General features: G+C 45.7%; 1 protein-coding gene across 35 annotated transcripts in view; it reads right to left on the minus strand.

Annotated features, from left to right (window-relative positions):
* The window catches only part of ELN (elastin), a 212,562-nt gene that overhangs the window by 113,810 nt on the left and 81,940 nt on the right, over nucleotides 1-16,812 (minus strand). For all 35 annotated transcript variants that reach the window (XM_069226829.1, XM_069226833.1, XM_069226830.1 and 32 more), the window contains exons 2-4: nucleotides 4,259-4,351; nucleotides 1,906-1,947; nucleotides 1,474-1,506 (exon numbers count right to left, since the gene is read on the minus strand). In XM_069226829.1, coding sequence (XP_069082930.1) covers nucleotides 1,474-1,506; nucleotides 1,906-1,947; nucleotides 4,259-4,351 — 168 coding nt within the window. The remainder of the gene's footprint in view (nucleotides 1-1,473; nucleotides 1,507-1,905; nucleotides 1,948-4,258; nucleotides 4,352-16,812) is intronic.

A 16,812-nucleotide genomic window follows, 5' to 3' on the forward strand; every position in this document is an offset into this window, starting at 1 on the left:
CCTGCCCAGACTCATAAACACAGTCAGACTCCTGTACTTTCTGCTGGGGTGTAGCCATGGTGTAACCCTGTACACGTTTGTTTGTAATCTGGAAAGGAAATTGTAGCTAAGATTTACTGAGATTTTGCATTGAGATTGCACTACTTTTGTGGCACAGTCCGGACAACAAATCCATATTGGGAATCACCAAGCCACACAAATCTTAATTTGCATTACTTTGTGTGGGAATTGATCCCAAAGGAAGCGCAACTTAGCGCATTGCACTGCCTTGTGTTACCTTCAGCCAGGGAGGCATTAGATGGGCGGAGCATGGGCATTCCTGTGCATCCACACATGTATTTACACACAAACCCATATTTACTGAAGTCAGCAAACATTGGTTTGTCTACCCAAGGCTGGCATACTGAAGGGAAAGATCTTTAGTTCTCCTCAATACTTCCTTTTTGCATTTGTGCTGCATGCTGCATCACACACACAAAGAGGAATAAGCCTCTCAGAATAGTTTTTTGTCCAGGAAGGTACACCTTCCTGCGCAAAAACTATTTTGACCACAGCACAGGTACCATTGCTTTGTGGCACAAGGGTGCTTGCATTGGTACTAGAAGTGCGCCAACTCTACAAGAGAGCAGGAGTGCTCCATTTCGTTACAGAATTTAGTAAATATGTGGCCTTGTCTTTATTGTTTTCTGCCTGCGAGTGTCAAAAAGGAGTGCAAAAAGGAGTATCTAGTATGGCTACATTGGCTAGGACACCACCAATCTGTTGCCTGTAAACAAGATGATTTGACAACAACCCATGACTGTGAACGACTGATAATGAGAAAGCAGCACCTTACAATGCTTGAGAGGTACATGGGAATGATGTAATGAAAGCAGCTGCTGTTTAGGTGGGGAATATGGATGGAGGGTCACTCTGAGAAATCTATGCCCACGCTCCCATCTCTGCCATCTTACAAATGTGCAAGGAAACCAACACTTACAGCCTCTAGTACACTCAAGCATTCAAACTATGCACACAATAATATGGAAATCCACTCACACTATCAGCACCAGTGCTTAGTTTGCCAAAAAAGAAAATAAAACTTAACTGCAGGGGCCCAATAATTTTCTCAGGATTCTGCTGTTGGTGCTGCCAAATGCCATGGTTGCCTAATACCGAGGCTCTTGATTCCACCTCATGCTTCTTTCTTCCATCACTCTACATTTCCTGTTTCTCAATCTCACTTTTGTGGATTTTTTTAATCTCTTCTTTCTCCCTTTGTGACTGTTTTCCTATCTTTAACATACTCATTTGTTCTCCCTTTTCTAATTGCCTCTCTCTTGCTCTGAGGGTAGGTTTAAAGATTAAAATAATTTCCGGTACCAAAAAATGAGTGCTCACATCCACCAACGCCACCGTCTGTACACAATAAGCATCCATCAGCATTCTGTGCACTATCCATTTTAAGATTAATTTGGAAGAAACGTCTGTTACCTGGTTTGGGGGGTTTGCCGCCTGCACCAACTCCTATTGAAATATAAAAGTCATGATGTCAGAGCCATGCAATAAAAGAATGTCACTATTGAGCATTACAGTCTTGATGTAGAGCAACTGACAAAGACTAATGTCAAAGAGCCACTTGCTGTCCAACAGTCGGTGAGAAATCTAAGGAGAGCTTTGCACTCTCTGCGACTCATTGGTGTGTAGAACAGTTATCTCACTGTGCCTGCCCTAACTCAGGACTTTGCAACTTCACACACCACAGTTATAAACTATGACTACTCTAGCTATGATACTCTTGTCTGTGGTGGTCTCTTTGTCTTCCATTTATCTTGCTTGGTTTATAGCAAATTGTGCTAGCTCAGGAGATGATTCCATCACATCAAACATAGCAATCATAATTCTGCATCTATCACGCTGACCCACCTGCTCCTCCAACACCTCCAGGGAGTCCTCCTGCCCCAGCGCCTGTGATAGACAGAAAGAGAAAGTCAATACCATGTCTTTGTACTGGTTTGTATCACCATCTCGTTTGGGCACAACAGTCCCTGCACTGAAGTAAGAGAGGCAAGATAAAAGCAAACCAAAAGTAAAGTGATGAACAGAAAAAGAGACAAAGAAGGAAGAGAAATAGAGAAGGGGGAGATAATGGAAGAGGACACTAGTGTAGTGAGCCACTTGGCTATTAGATTCCTGACCCAGGCCCAGATTTATTGCATCTCACCCTTAGGACTGGGCGCAGCCAAGGGTATAAATAAAAAGGTGTAAGACTGCTCGGGGTCCTCGCCCATACTGTTACACCGTGTCTGCCCTCCACTCTCTGAGGATCTGTGCACAGGCTCTCACTACATTGGTGACAAGGGAGTATCCTACGCCTTCTGCTGCCTCACTGCTGCTCTGTCATTGCCGGTTGCTGGTCATGGCTCCACCCTCCTGGCTCCACCTGTGAACTGGGCCCGAACTGCACGCCTGTGGTGGTGCTGGCGGCACCGCTCCTGGAGGGCCTCGCCTGTTTCCAGGCCTCAGTCAAGGCCATGCAATTGCCTTTCAGGCCCTGCAACTGCCTTTCAGGCCCCAGCACCTGGCCATGCTCCAGTTGACTAAGGGTCTGCTCCAGCCCTCTCACTATGCCCGGTGTCTGCTGTGTTGGGCCCCCCTACCACATTTGGTGGCCCTGAATGTACACCTTGTTACCTACTGCAGTGGGACCCTATGGACCAGATCGCACGGCACGGCTACTGGGCTCCACTTTCACTGTGCCATGTGCTTAGGCAGGCAGGATCAGCAGGTGCGCCGTCCCAAATGGAAGGGACTTTGCCATCAACAGTGACTAGCAACCTTGATGTGTGGTTTTGACATAGCAGCACAGCATCTAGCTCCACCTGGTGATCAGCGCTCATCCTGAGCCAGGTCCATTGATGAGACAGCGGAGTCAACTGAGCATGCGTATTGCACCATGTCTTCGAACCATGGCACACTGGCAGCTGCCCCACAGCACAACCCAGTGCGGCACTCCAACCGTTCACTGAACTAGCAGACCCTGCAATGGCTACCCCCAGATGGAAGATGTGGGTGGGCTGATTAAGCCATTACTTTAGAATTACCTCAGAAATCAGTGGCACTCTGAAACAGCTTCTTTTACTTCACTATGTAGGGGAGGCAATTTAAAAACTGTTTGAGCATCTCCCTGCCCCAGGGGCAAAAGACAATTATAACGCTGCTGTGAGGTCTCTTAATGCCCCTTTCGACCCGCAACTGAACGCAGACTTTGAGTGCATCAAACAACAACAAGCGTGCCAACGCAAATGGGAGTCAATTGACATTTTTTATTCTCGCCTCTGGTAATTGGCCAGAGCATGTACCGCTGATGATCAGCCAAAGGAAAGCTGACAGCAGATCATCCAAGGATGCTTGTCAAAAACTCTCTGAGGCCCCTCATTGGAAGGCAACCAAACAGCAGCCTCGACGACATCCTCACCCTGGCAAGATCCCATGACCTCTGTGCTTCATAAGCCAACTAAATGGACCTTGCTCTGACCTACAGCCAAAACAGCAGTAAAGTGAACCTTGCCAAGACAGAAATGGTAGATGCAGTAATTAAAAGGCTGAGGAGCACACACCCACAGGCTGGTCGCACCCATATCAGCTCCACTCTACAGAATTGAGGGTGAGAAGAACAACCCCTAGATAACTGTCTTGTCCAAAGAACAACATGCTCAAACTGTGGCAAATTCAACTACTTTTCCAAGCTGTGCTGGGGGGAGGGGTCTGGGAGCCGTGGAGCTAAAGGAAGAACAAACCCGTCCGACAGCTCTCACTGACTGACTCTGCACCCGAGGGCTCCATCCCATGTGGTGTGTGGATGAGTGCCTGGATGAGCAGCACCCAGGTCAAGACATCCTCAGAGGATGAAGAAGTCTTTCTCACCTTGTTCACCAAGCACCTTAAGAAACACAGGAGGCCAACTCACTTTTGAAGTCAGAGTGGCAAGCACAACAATCAGGGTCCTCACTGACACAGGCACATTGGTCAGTGTGATGAGCTTTCACAATTTCTAAAGACTCTGGACAATACCAATACTCTTGCCTTCAACTATGAAGATCTACACCTATGGAGGGCAAACGCCTCTGCCACTGAGGGGGACAATGAATGTACAAATCTCCTAACAAGGAGACCACAGCGAAATACCACATCATAGAAATGGAAGCTGAGACCTTTATGGGGTGCTACACAGCAGAGGACTTGGGCCTGGTATTGTTTGCTTGGAATGTGTCCTCACCTGGGTACACGCCAGCAGGGTAGTACTGCCCTCCTCCTGGAACACTGATGGGAATACCACCGGGAACACCTCCTGGGACAGCGCCTGGCACTCCTGCAGAAACAAGCACATTGAAGAATATGTTACACTCAAGCCAGACATCTGCTGTGTGATCTGCTCAGGTGCAAATCTCAGCTCTTTGTTCGTCTACTTCAGTGACATGATTACCAACATGGAACATGATGCATCTGTAAACATCAAACTGATACTATACCGGGGCTATCCAAATTGTCTGTGACCTTTCATAAACAGATTCCTTCCCCAGACTTGTAATCTACAATATATACTTACTTTAATCAAATTAACTATACACTTGTTGATTTATTTGGATATATGAACAATGTATTTTCACTACACAACAGATTACAATGGCTATGGAGTTATATAGTTAAAACATGCATTGGAAAAGTCAACAGGTCTGACGTTGCCAAGCTAATGTTTGTTGCAAGCAAATGCCACAAACGATATTTAAAAAACAACATGCAGCCACCTAAATTTGACAGCTATAAGCTTGCAGTGAACATTTTAAATACAAAAATAATAATTGCAGATAATTTTTAAAGATGTATATGTTCTCTTTGCCTCCCCCACCACTACCCGACTTGCTCCCTCCTTCCCAGGCAAACCTGACTCCAAGGGGACATTGGCTGACCTCCTCTGAGCTACCGGGACACAACAAGCTACAGAGGCCTCCCTGCAACTGTCCAGCTGATCTGTGCAACTGAATCAGCCTGGACCTGCAACTAGACCTGCCTGCAACCGGACCTGCCTGAGCCTTGCTGGCCTCTGCTGGAGTGAGTTCCTGATCCCCAAAACGTCCCTCCTTGGGTCCTGGACCCTTGGCTGGCATCAGTTGAGCTCCTTCTGTGAAATCCTGAAGCCTTGAATTCTTTGTGCTGACATTAAGAAGGTAACTTTTTCAGCTGGACTGTTCTGGTCCATTTTATCTGTCCCACATTTCACGTGGTCGGCCTGAACTTGTGACTCTGTCCTACTCTAGTGCGACCAGGTACCCGCAGTCAGTGTTTTCTCCTTCTTGCCACTATTTTTCACTTACCCCTTTAAAATTGCATTGCTCCGGGTCTACTGAACGGAATTTTGTTGTTTTGGTCTCATTTTATATATTACATTTACTCTATTTTTCTAAATTGGTTTGGGATTTTTCTTGTGTTATGTTTTCACATTATTATTGTTTGTATGATGCAGTAATACTTTACACATTGCCTCTAACTTAAGTCAAACTGCTTCTTTGCTTAAGCACAGAATAATGTATTTACTTTTGTGGTTAACCCAGGCAAGTATTGTGGTTGTTGGTTTTCACCCCCTCAATCAAAAAACATTTTTTTCTCTTAATATATGTCATGCACTATCAAGGGTTTACAAATTCAGTACATAGGTTATTTTCATTTTATTCTAATGAAACAACAATTTTCCGATAGAAAATAGTTCTTTGTTTGCTGGAGAGTCGCTCCAGTATTCATTGTGCTAAATTCACAATTCCAAGCCCCAGAATGGCAATGCCGTTTCTTCAGAGCCAGGGCTGGCTGAAGATGTTGCACAATACGGGTCCCGTTGACTTGGTAGCTTTACTGAGTGCTGGCGTCCACAAGCCACACTGCTGAAGTAACCGAGCATGCACTTCAAGCAAAAACGTGAATTTTCACACATTTCAAACGTTCCTTTCTAATAACAGAGCCCAGCATCGGCGGCTGCTAACTCTAGATGGTGAGATGCATGTATTTCATGGCTTCAGAGGCTCGTAGCACAGCCCCTTTCTGCTTCCAGAAATACAGTCCAAAACACTGCAAGAGTTCTGAAAAGTTGCGCTGAAATTATTTCTTTTCAGCCGGCAGTGTAATGGGTTCTGTTCATTGGTGAAATTCTCGCCTTGTTGAGGGTACAGTAGGTTCCAGGTACAACGTGAATGCACGAAGGGCGCTAAATGGCACCCTGGGAAGTGGTACCCGTTGATGCTACTTTGGAAATTGCAAGCGTCCGTCCCTGAGAGGATGAGACTGAGAGCAGTTGAATACCGCAGTCAGGCTCTCTGCTGGTAAACGTGCTGCAGGCTTTCCCGGGCCTCTTTTGGCGCTGTGTGTACATTCACCAGGAGGGTGAATGCACCCACTTGTACTTGACCCCTTAGCAGTGAGAGGTGAGCGGCGGAAGATGCAGGAACATCTAGCTCCACACACAGCAGTGGGATGAATAGAGATGCGCGCGCTGTGCGTGCACGCAGAAGGCGGAGCCAGCAGGCTTAAGTGACAGCAGGAGGAGCATCTCTCTCGCCTATGGTCGGTGACCCCGCAAACTGTAGCGGAGCATTCCTGGCATAATTGTACAGTAACCTTTATCCCTTAGCATCGCTGTGGCAGTAACACGTCCCTCTAATTTACGCATTCCCTCACGAAGAAAGTGCAAGAAGAATATATTCCGTTTAATATATATAGCGCTCAAAAGCGCGTGTTTTTAAAGTCTTCCAGTGACAGAAAAATCCTAGAAAAACATGGCGGTTACGTGAGAGACAATCACAGCAGTGGGGCGCGCTTCCTACTCCCTCGGCATGGATGGACGGCTAACCAGTCCCTATTCCAGCTGCACCCAGTGGGGAATGTATGACGGAGGGCACGGAGAGAAAGCGAGGGCGTCGTTTTTAGGTCGAGCATAGCAGCGTGCAAGCGCTGCTTTTCCGACCTGTTGGTGTGTATCTGGGCTTTTAACGACGCCTACCTCACGCCCTTCACTACCACTCGTTAGTGGGCTTGCCCTTCCAAAATCCTTTGATGACATTGGTAAATGGTTTAGATTTGTCCCTCCTTGGGGAGGTTTTGTTACTGCCTTGGCCATCGCCCCTGTTACATGACTAATTCACTTTTGCCTACAAGTTTGATTGCAAGTGAACTTCTTTTTCTTTTTGTCTTTCCCCTTGCGCTGATGTTAATGGCGGCAGTGGGCTGTGAATTGGCTTGCTTATGTAAAACTTTTTTTATTTTTCATTTTCAATTTATGTGTCAAGAAAAGTCCGGTTAGGAGTTTACAATGGTAATAACTAATTCGAGCAAATTATTACAAATGCTTGTTTAAATAATTAAGCCTTTCCTTTCTCTCTCTGCCTTCCGTGGAACAGACCCCGCCTCCCTTAGTGCAGCAGAGGCATGGCTTATCGGTTATCCAAAACTAGGCCCCATTAGACAAATATTTTGGGGGAAATGTACAACTTAAAAAATTATATTTTCCTATGGGACGAACTATTAGGCACATCGAACTCAAAATTGAAACTACTTAGTTAGATGTTTATTGGTGTCAACACCCAAAATAAAATATATTACTTATTTACAATGTTTCAGTGACGTTCGTTCCAATCAATTCTGGATAAAATCGTAAACAATTCATGCAGCTGGGCAATATAAGAGAGGATAAGTGACATATAACCCGGGAGAGGTGTCAAACGTGAGATCAATATTTCAGAACTGGCCCCTTATTAGGCTCCCATGGCGCCTGTTTCTAAATCCCTGCCGTTGCTTGAAAACTGTTGAATGGATAGAAACCTTTACATCAGCTCGTTTGCCCCAAGCCCAGATGAGTGTAACACACCTGCCAAAATGCTTGACTATACAGGAGTGGGAATTATAAACAGAAACTATGAGATAATGTCTAATTAAATAACACTTCAGGGCGATATGAACTGTGACAAGTCACCAGCGGCTACGCTTTAAATGGCCCTGGTGGCAAACAAAATACTATGCAAGGACATTCTATTTTTCCAGCAGGTGGTGCTGCAAGGCCGTGTATGCATACGAAGTACTTCACATTGCAACCGCGTTCACTGGTCCTGTTAGGCCGCACGTAATACAAGCTGTCAAAAGACAAAAACATTAAAAAAAACACATGCCTTCCAACTTTGGATAAGCATGCTCTTCATACGTAAAGATTCCTTTACAGAGCAAATGTTTTATGACTATTTTGTTATTCGTACACAAGAGTGAAACCTATGCGAATTCTGCAAGTTCCTTGTGGAATGCATTCCTGTCAGGGTGAGGCAGGGATACGGCCCAGTGGCAAAGATAAGTTCTCGGCAAGACCCCGCTTTTAACACTGCTTGCTAGATGGTCTACCACATCGTGTGATATTGAACAATGTGTCTCGGTTTTCTAACGTGCCACAACCAGAGACTAACAAATGTTGCACTATTTGCAGGGTATAAAAAAGCTTGATATTCACAATATGTTTATTTTAGCTTCAGAGGGGACCATTGGTAGGGACTCCACCAAATAGTAACCCTCTCTCTAGTCCCAACCCTGGCAATAAATAAATAGCAATGCTCCTATTTACAGATTTGAAGGGATGTAGCCAGACATTTGCAGTGTGAAAAACACACTGTATAAGCATGAAGTGCGTGGTTGTGGTGTACATAGTGGAAAGGTCAAACTCTATCCCTGTATAGTCATAAATCAGAATTTTTTTGTTTATTCATTACCTGGAGGAGGGTTAATAGAGATCAACGTGCTACAGAATAACACCAGACAGCACACTTAGAGCAATCACCCTCAAAAGGAGACCCCAAATCACAATTAGCAAAACTTGTAAAATTAGGACGTCCAAACTAAAGCTGAAACACTAAGCAGTGACCTCCAAACCAGGTAGCATAATGCGGAGCAGGGCTGCTGGTGTACCAGAAGCAAAGCACATGTAGAGCTGCAGTACACCATCAACCACAACCAGGTATGGAAGAGAAAAGCAAACACACTCAGAGCTACAGCACAGTGTCAAGCACATCTGGACTCTGTAAACATCTAGGTTTACAGCACTACACAAGTATGTGGAACATGGACTATTAGGCAGTAGCACAAGACCAGACACATCTAAAGCTGCAGCACAATATTAAGCACTCCTAGAGCTGTAGAACAAGACAACACACAGCTAGAGCTGTTCAAACACATCTAGAGATGTAGATCAAGACCAGAGACAGCTAGATCTGTAGCACACGATCACCCACACCTACGTAAGGAACAGAAGATCAAACACTCTCAGACGTACAGCTCAGTGTCAAGCACATCTGGACTCCGTAAACAGCTAGGTTTACAGCACTACACAAGTATTTGGAACATGGACTATAAAGCTGTGGCACAAGACCAGACACAGCTGGAGCTGCAGCACAATATTAAGCACTCCTAGAGCTGTAGAACAAGACCACACCCAGCTAGAGCTGTAGCACAAGACAAAACTCATCTAGAGCTGTTCAAACACACCTAGAGATGTAGAACAAGACCAGACACAGCTAGAGCTTCATCACAATATTAAGCACCCCTAGGGCTGTAGAAGAAGACCACACACAGCTAGAGCTGTTCAAACACATCTAGAGCTGTAGATCAAGACCACGCACAGCTAGAACTGTAGCACAAGACAAAGATCAGCTAGAGCTGTTCAAACATATCTAGAGATGTTGAACAAGACCAGACACAGCTAGAATTGTAACAAACGATCAACCACACCTACATAAAGAACAGAAGAGCAAGTACACTCAGAGCTACAGCTCAGTGTCAAGCACAAATGTACTCTGTAGCACTCTGTATGTGGAACATGGACTATAAAGCAGTAGTACAAGACCAAGCACAGCTAGAGCTGTTCAAAAACAACTAGAGCTGTAGAACAAGACCAGACACAGCTAGAGCTTCAGCACAATATTAAGCACACCTAGAGCTGTAGAACAAGACCACACACGGCTAGAGCTGCAGCACAATTTTAAGTAAATCCCTTGGCACGCTTCACCATAAGGTTCATCCACAGCAGAACCATATATTTGGTTCATGGTGGGATCTTCTTGGAGCTCTTCGGGAAGGTCACAGTGTCACTAACAAGCTTGGATCACACTTTTTAAAAAGTTAGACGTTCACTGTATTTAGTGAGTAAATAAATTCACACTTTCCTTGCTGGTGAAATTGTGATTGGGGTCATATTTGAAAAAGGTTTAGGGGATGTTCATAGTATTCCCTGACTTTATTCTTTCTTCTGTTCGTGTGGTTAAAAACCACACCCTTGCAGGCTGTATTATGCACCCCCAAATTCTTGTCAACACGAATGTGCCCCAATCTAGCGCACTCCCAGGTCAATGGCATTGATAACAACAGATGCCAATGTGCACTGGCGCTTAGCCCCCCACCTTTTCCCGATGTGGTGTTCAGGAATAAATAAAACTAAACAGCAGTAGTACACCTTAACTGTTGTGGAGTATCTGTGAGGGAGAGTGTCTTCCTGCTCCTGTCACTCAACCGGACCTTCAATTAAAAAAGTCCACCTAGTGCAGGTGGGTCACCCTAGTGTGGTGTTTATGCATGTGTATGGACACTCTGCTGAAAGACTAGCGAGCCATCTCTGGAAGAAGGAGGGAAATCTCCCTGGGAGATCCACCACAACAGTTTAGGTGCAGGAATTCTGTGTTGTTTATTTTTTGTGAACACCACGCCTATAATGCATCAGTGGGTGAAACACTTCAAGAGCTGCCAAACACAGCTCGAGGTCTACTACCAGGACAAGCACACTTGACACTGTAATACAAGGTCATACTTAAGTAACACAAAGCCAAGCGCATTGAGAGCGGTAATAAATGGCTACACAAGACAAACATCACTGAGATTTGGAATACAAGCCCAGTCATACAGATAACGGTAATACAAGACCAAGTGTATGGAGAACGGTAGGTAACACGAGGCAAAGCACACTGAAAGTACTAATGGAAGGTCAAGAGCACTGAGAGTTGAAATATAGGCCTGGGCGTGCCGAGTGAAGTTAATATAAGGTTCATTGCAGCATGCGTGGTACTACAAGGCCAAGCTCAGCAAGAGCTGTGATGCAAAGCCAAGCGCACTAACAGTGGAAATACAAGGCCAAACGCGCCAATAATAGAAATACAAGGCCAAGCACACCAAGAGCTGTGATGCAAGGTCAAATGCACCAATAGTGGAAATACAAGGCCAAACGCACCAACAGTGGAGCTACAAGGCCAAACGCGCCAATAGTGTAAATACAAGGCCAAGCACACCAAGAGCCGTGATGCAAGGCCAAACGCGCCAATAATGGAAATACAAGGCCAAATGCGCTAACAGTACAAATACAAGGTGAAGCTCACGATTAGTGGAAATACAAGGTCAAAAGCGCCAATGGTAGAAATACAAGGCAAAACACGCCAATAGTGGAAATACAAGGCCAAACACCCCAATAGTGGAAATAAAAGGCCAAACACCCCAATAGTGGAAATACAAGGCCAAGTGCAGTGACTGAGAGCTGTAACAAAAGGACTAGCGCAGTGAGAACGGTAATGTGAAGCAAAGAATGGATAGAGGTATAATCCAAGAAGAACTACATCTAGCAGTTTTGCAACAATCAGTAACGCACCATTACATGTGTTGTACCCTGCACCGCACAAGTCCTGCTGTTAAGTCAGACCCTGCACACCCTAGGTGATTGATTACACAGGCACCAACACACAGGTAAAGAAATGCTGGGCTACATTGGGCTTCGGCAATACATGCACCGCAGTCACTTTAATAAAGCATTATTGGACTGTGCCCCTCCTCAGCGGAGTCCTGGCGCAGGTGAAGCAGTGACCGCCAGGCACACGAGGAGGTATGCATCACCCTGCTCGTCCATTGGACACCACAGTCCCTGCTTCCAGAGCCAGTGCTTTGAATGGAAATATACAAGTGCAGATACTCACTGTTTTCAGTACCTGTTTGCTCTTTGGAAGTGCCGGTACTCTCCTAATAAATGTAGTGCTACAGTGTTAAAAAGTGCCGGTACTCTCCCTTTCAAATTAAAGAAGAGCAGGTACTGAGTACCAGACAGGACCTGCCCATTTAAAGCACTGCAGAGGACCCTAGTCTGGATACTCAATAGCACAGGCCCTGTCGGTGGACCCTATGATTGACAGCTCTGGGCATAGAGCATAGTGCACGTTTTACTGAAGGCCCAGTACATGTGTGCCTGTCCAGCACGCGCCCTGCAGCTGGAGGGCATCCACGTGCACAGACCCAGTAAAACATCAATAAGCATCGAACTGGAGCGTCTGGATTGCATTAGAGTAGAACGTCCCCCTTAAAAGGTCCCAGCGTTGGAACTGATTACGGATTCCATAACAGTTGATCTCAGTTCAAGAGGAATTTGGAGAGCGCGAGCCTGTAAACACGCCCTCTCCTGCCAGCGGAATGCACCGGGCCCGCCCTCTCCTGCCAGCGGAATGCACCGGGCCCGCCCTCCCTCTCTGCTCTAGCACGTCGCCCCCTCGCGGAGCCCGCAGAGCGGAGCAGGCGCGTGAGCACGCGCAGCCAGTCCGAGCAGGTCATGGGTTCAAATCCTGGCCCTGCCAGTCCTCTACCCCTCTGAGCGAATGATTCCGAGCACCCCCTCTGTGGGGCAGAAGAAAGGCACCTCTGAGCAATGAAACAGCTCTGTGTGTGTGTGTGTGTGTGTGTGAGGCGCCATAAATTAACGGCCCTTACCTTTCTTCGTGGTACTTCATCCTAATACATATATCCCTGAAACACAGGTCCTAATTTCGGTTCGTATCCCGTGTTTCTCTCCATGCAATCCTCGCACGCATTCTCTCCCCACAAGTATTCAACTGCATTCTTCTGCGACGTCTCTTCATTTCTCTGCCGACACTCCTTTACTCTCCCTCAGTACTGCGTCTCTGATACTGTGCTGTCCGCTAGAAGTACCCGTGTATGTGCACGGACGATTGCACTCCCCTTTCACTTTAGGGCCGCTCCTCTGTATCCTACTCTTTTTTATCTGCAGCTACCCCTCTGCAATTTCACCATGTCACCCCTTTCTGCAGACATCGCAGAGTAGGATCATGTAATCACTCTGTCCCCCTCTGCAGGTGTGCCTTTGTATCCTCATCTTACCACCATACCTCTCCGCAGCTGTATCATCACATACTGCTGCTCTCTGCAGCTATCCCTCAGTAACCTCATCATGTCACTCCTTTACCGCAGAAATCTCTGGGCATAATCATGTAATCACTCTGTCCCTCTTTGCAGGATACCTTTGTATCCTCATCTTACCACCCCAGCTCTCTGTGCAGGTATCTATCTACCTGTATCCCATGCACTTATCTGCTGCTCTCTGCAGCTATCCCTCAGTAACCTCATCATGTCACTCCTTTACTACAGAAATCTCCGGGTATGATCCTGTAATCACTCTGCCCCTCTGCAGGTGTGCCTTTGTATCCTCATCTATCACTCTAGCTCTCTGCTGCTATCCTCATGTTCTTGATCTGCACCTCTCTGCAGTTACCCCCCAGTAACCGCCTCAGGCCACTCACTGACTGCAGACATCTCTGGGTAGGATCATTCAATCACTCCGTCCCTCTGCAGGTACGCCTTTGTATCCTCATCTTATATCCCTGGCCCTCTCTGTTGCCATCGTTCTATGTAATATTCTCATTACTCTTCCACTCTACGGACCCATTCCCCTGAATTTTCAGTTTATGAATTCCCAGTTACTTATGCTTTCTGTATCATCATCTTATTGCCCCGTCCTTTCCAGCAGATATCCCTCTGCGTCCTCCTCTCTTCACTCTGCTCATTTCTAACAATCTTCCAGGCTCCTCAAGTTGGCACTGCCCTTGACATTACACGTCTATAAGATGCCTGCGCCCACATTCTGGTCACGGAGATCGGTGGTTCCTCCGGTTTACAGTTCTGCATCTTCAGTCACATCAGCCAGTTTGCAGTGCCACCCTTTAGTCTTTGCATTAAAGTCTTTGCTGGCAGCTGGCACGACTGATGGCAATTCTATACAGTAAGAGATGCCTGGTACTTCTGTACGGGGCATCTCTCATTGTACTGTGACTGACTTTACTCCATCACATGAGGATATGGAATTAGACATCAAGAGAGTCCCTTCATTTCTTCAGCAATATATCAGCATGTATTTGGGGGTTGGACCTGGAAAGGCTTTTTATAGAAGAGAGGAAGTATGCACCTTAGAGTTCTCTGATGCACCAGCTTTACCAAAAGAAAGATACATTGGCACAGACGTGGCAGAGGAGGCAGGGCTTCATGTCAGCACCAATTTCCCCGTTCACCTCAGCAACATTTAATGTGGGTATGGTAGTTCGCCGCGTCCTGAGGCTTTGGTCCCCACTGGCATAAGTGTGGGATGAGATTCTTCCAGTTGTCCCTCTCATCTAGGAAGAGCACCAGCAGTGGTTGCACCAACACACCCTGAGATGTGAGGTTCCTTCGCTTCTTCCAGAACCTGGTAAAGTACCAAAAGCTCAAGGTTGTAGGATGTGATAAAACATTTGACTTGCAAACTAAGGCGACTGGCTCCCTTCTGAGCAGAATTTGATTTTCAACTGGAAACCCTGCCTGCATTCTAAAGAGATCTGACGGGGTCTGCTCGTTTTCTGAATGGGTACGTAGTCAGTTTACCACCTTTGGTAGGATGGAAGCCCACGTTTGGTGCTCCCAGATGTCAGCAGGAAGCCTGCAACTCACTGCCATCATGAAGGGACGTCATATATTCTCTCTACATAAAGACAGCAAAGGCATAGTTATGTCCTTGTACATGTACAGAGCTGAGGTACCCTAAAGGAAACGGGTCTTTGGATGAACAGTCCAGTTGGATTAAGAGGACAGTTGGATTAAGAGGACAGTGTTAATGAGAAGTGGCTTGGTCAATAAAGACATCAAAGACATAGACGACAGACCGTTGTCTGTGAAAGAGTTGTGGGTCTGAGGTACGTAGCTGACTCTATTCCACACCCATCAAGCTTGACAAAAGCACTAGCTTGGCGTCTAACCACCTGATCTCCCTATAAGACGGAACACACTTAGCCTTTCATGACTCTAGTAATCTTTAATGCCAGAAGCTGGCCAGAAAGTCACTTCGAAATGCTTCGCCGGAGCTAGGAATTTGGCCTGAATGCTTATGATTAATTTTTTCATGAAGCCCTGACGCATATTTGCAGTTCTGGGTAATCTGTTCTCTGAGCCTGTCAGCAGCACCCCTGTCTTCGGTGCTCAGCTGTAAACAGCAGTCGGCCAGCCACTTCCAGAGTTCTGAGAAAAAGTAGATATTGTCACTGGCCAGTGATGAATCGGCAGAGACTAAACAGAAAGAGGCTCAGTGTCCTCCTGCAGCGGGGAGGAGAGGACCAAACACGCAGAATGATTTATAGCCCCTGGAAGCACTGACAGATACCCTAGGCAGGGCCAGAGAAGGGTGGACTCACACAGATCAGTGCAGGAGGGCCTCAGAATCAAGAAAAGCATTTCTCTTCAAGGGATTGGATTCAACAATGTATATGTTGAGATGGGAATGTTCCCTGCATGGTAAATTGACAAGCACCCCTACCCTAAGTACCACTACTGCATGTGAATCTGGTGTCCAGATTTCTGATAGGCCCCAGTACACATGAATCCTGCATTCGTGCTAAGGTTTAGGCCTGAAGTTGACCACGAGATTCAGGGCCTGGCTGTACGGTCAGGAGAGGTGTCAAAAGCATACTCTCTAGCGGACACGAGAATACTGTTTGTGTCATTGGTACATGTATGTATATATTATGAGTATGGTAGCTCTACAGCGCAAACCATCATTCATGTACTATGTGCTATGTGTAGTGGCGGTATCATACCATTTTTGAATCCATAGTATTGGGCAGGCGTTTTCACCTGTTCACATGCTTACAGGCTCACTCCTATAAAGTTCCACTTACATGTCATGCCCAGACCTTGCGCTGACAGTCCTGTGTTTGCCAAGTGTGAGTGTATGTGCAGTACTCAATGGTTACAAGTGTGTGAATGCTGCAGCCAATGATATCTGTTTTGGATTGGCCATGATTGGCATGGCACAAGCTGGAGGTTGGGATACAGCCCCGCAACACATTGGAAGAGTATCGCCTGCGGTCCTGAGTTGGAGGGTTGGAAGTATGAAGGGATGAAGAAACGGCTCCCTTCAGGAATTCTGTTGTGACATTTTTTAGCAGGGAATCACTCATTATTCTTTCCTGAGCACTGCCATTTGGTTAATGGTAGGGGGAATATCAGTGAGTCAGCAGATTCAGTATATGTATATATATATATATATATATATATATATATATATATATATATATATATATATATATATATATATAAATATATATATATATATTTATATATATATATATATATATATATATATATATATATATATATATATATATATATATATTTATATAATATATATATATATATATATATGCAAAAGAGAAGAGAGAACTCTGGGTAGTTCCCAAGTTTAGGTGGAGAGCAGCTCCAGTAAGGAGCACCCTGCAACACCAGCAACACTCTAGGTTTAATCACCTCAAATGTCTGTTTATCTAGCAAAGTTTTTAAGCATAGGATTAGTAAAGTGCTATCCACGCCAAGCTAGACAGGGACAAAGTATTTTGACATTTGAACAGCAAAATCTTTAAGCATGACACAGTGCCATCCTCGCCGAGCTGTAAAATGACAACAAGCATTTGC

This window comes from Pleurodeles waltl, chromosome 3_2 (genome assembly GCF_031143425.1).
Source record: "Pleurodeles waltl isolate 20211129_DDA chromosome 3_2, aPleWal1.hap1.20221129, whole genome shotgun sequence".
NCBI lineage: Eukaryota > Metazoa > Chordata > Amphibia > Caudata > Salamandridae > Pleurodeles > Pleurodeles waltl.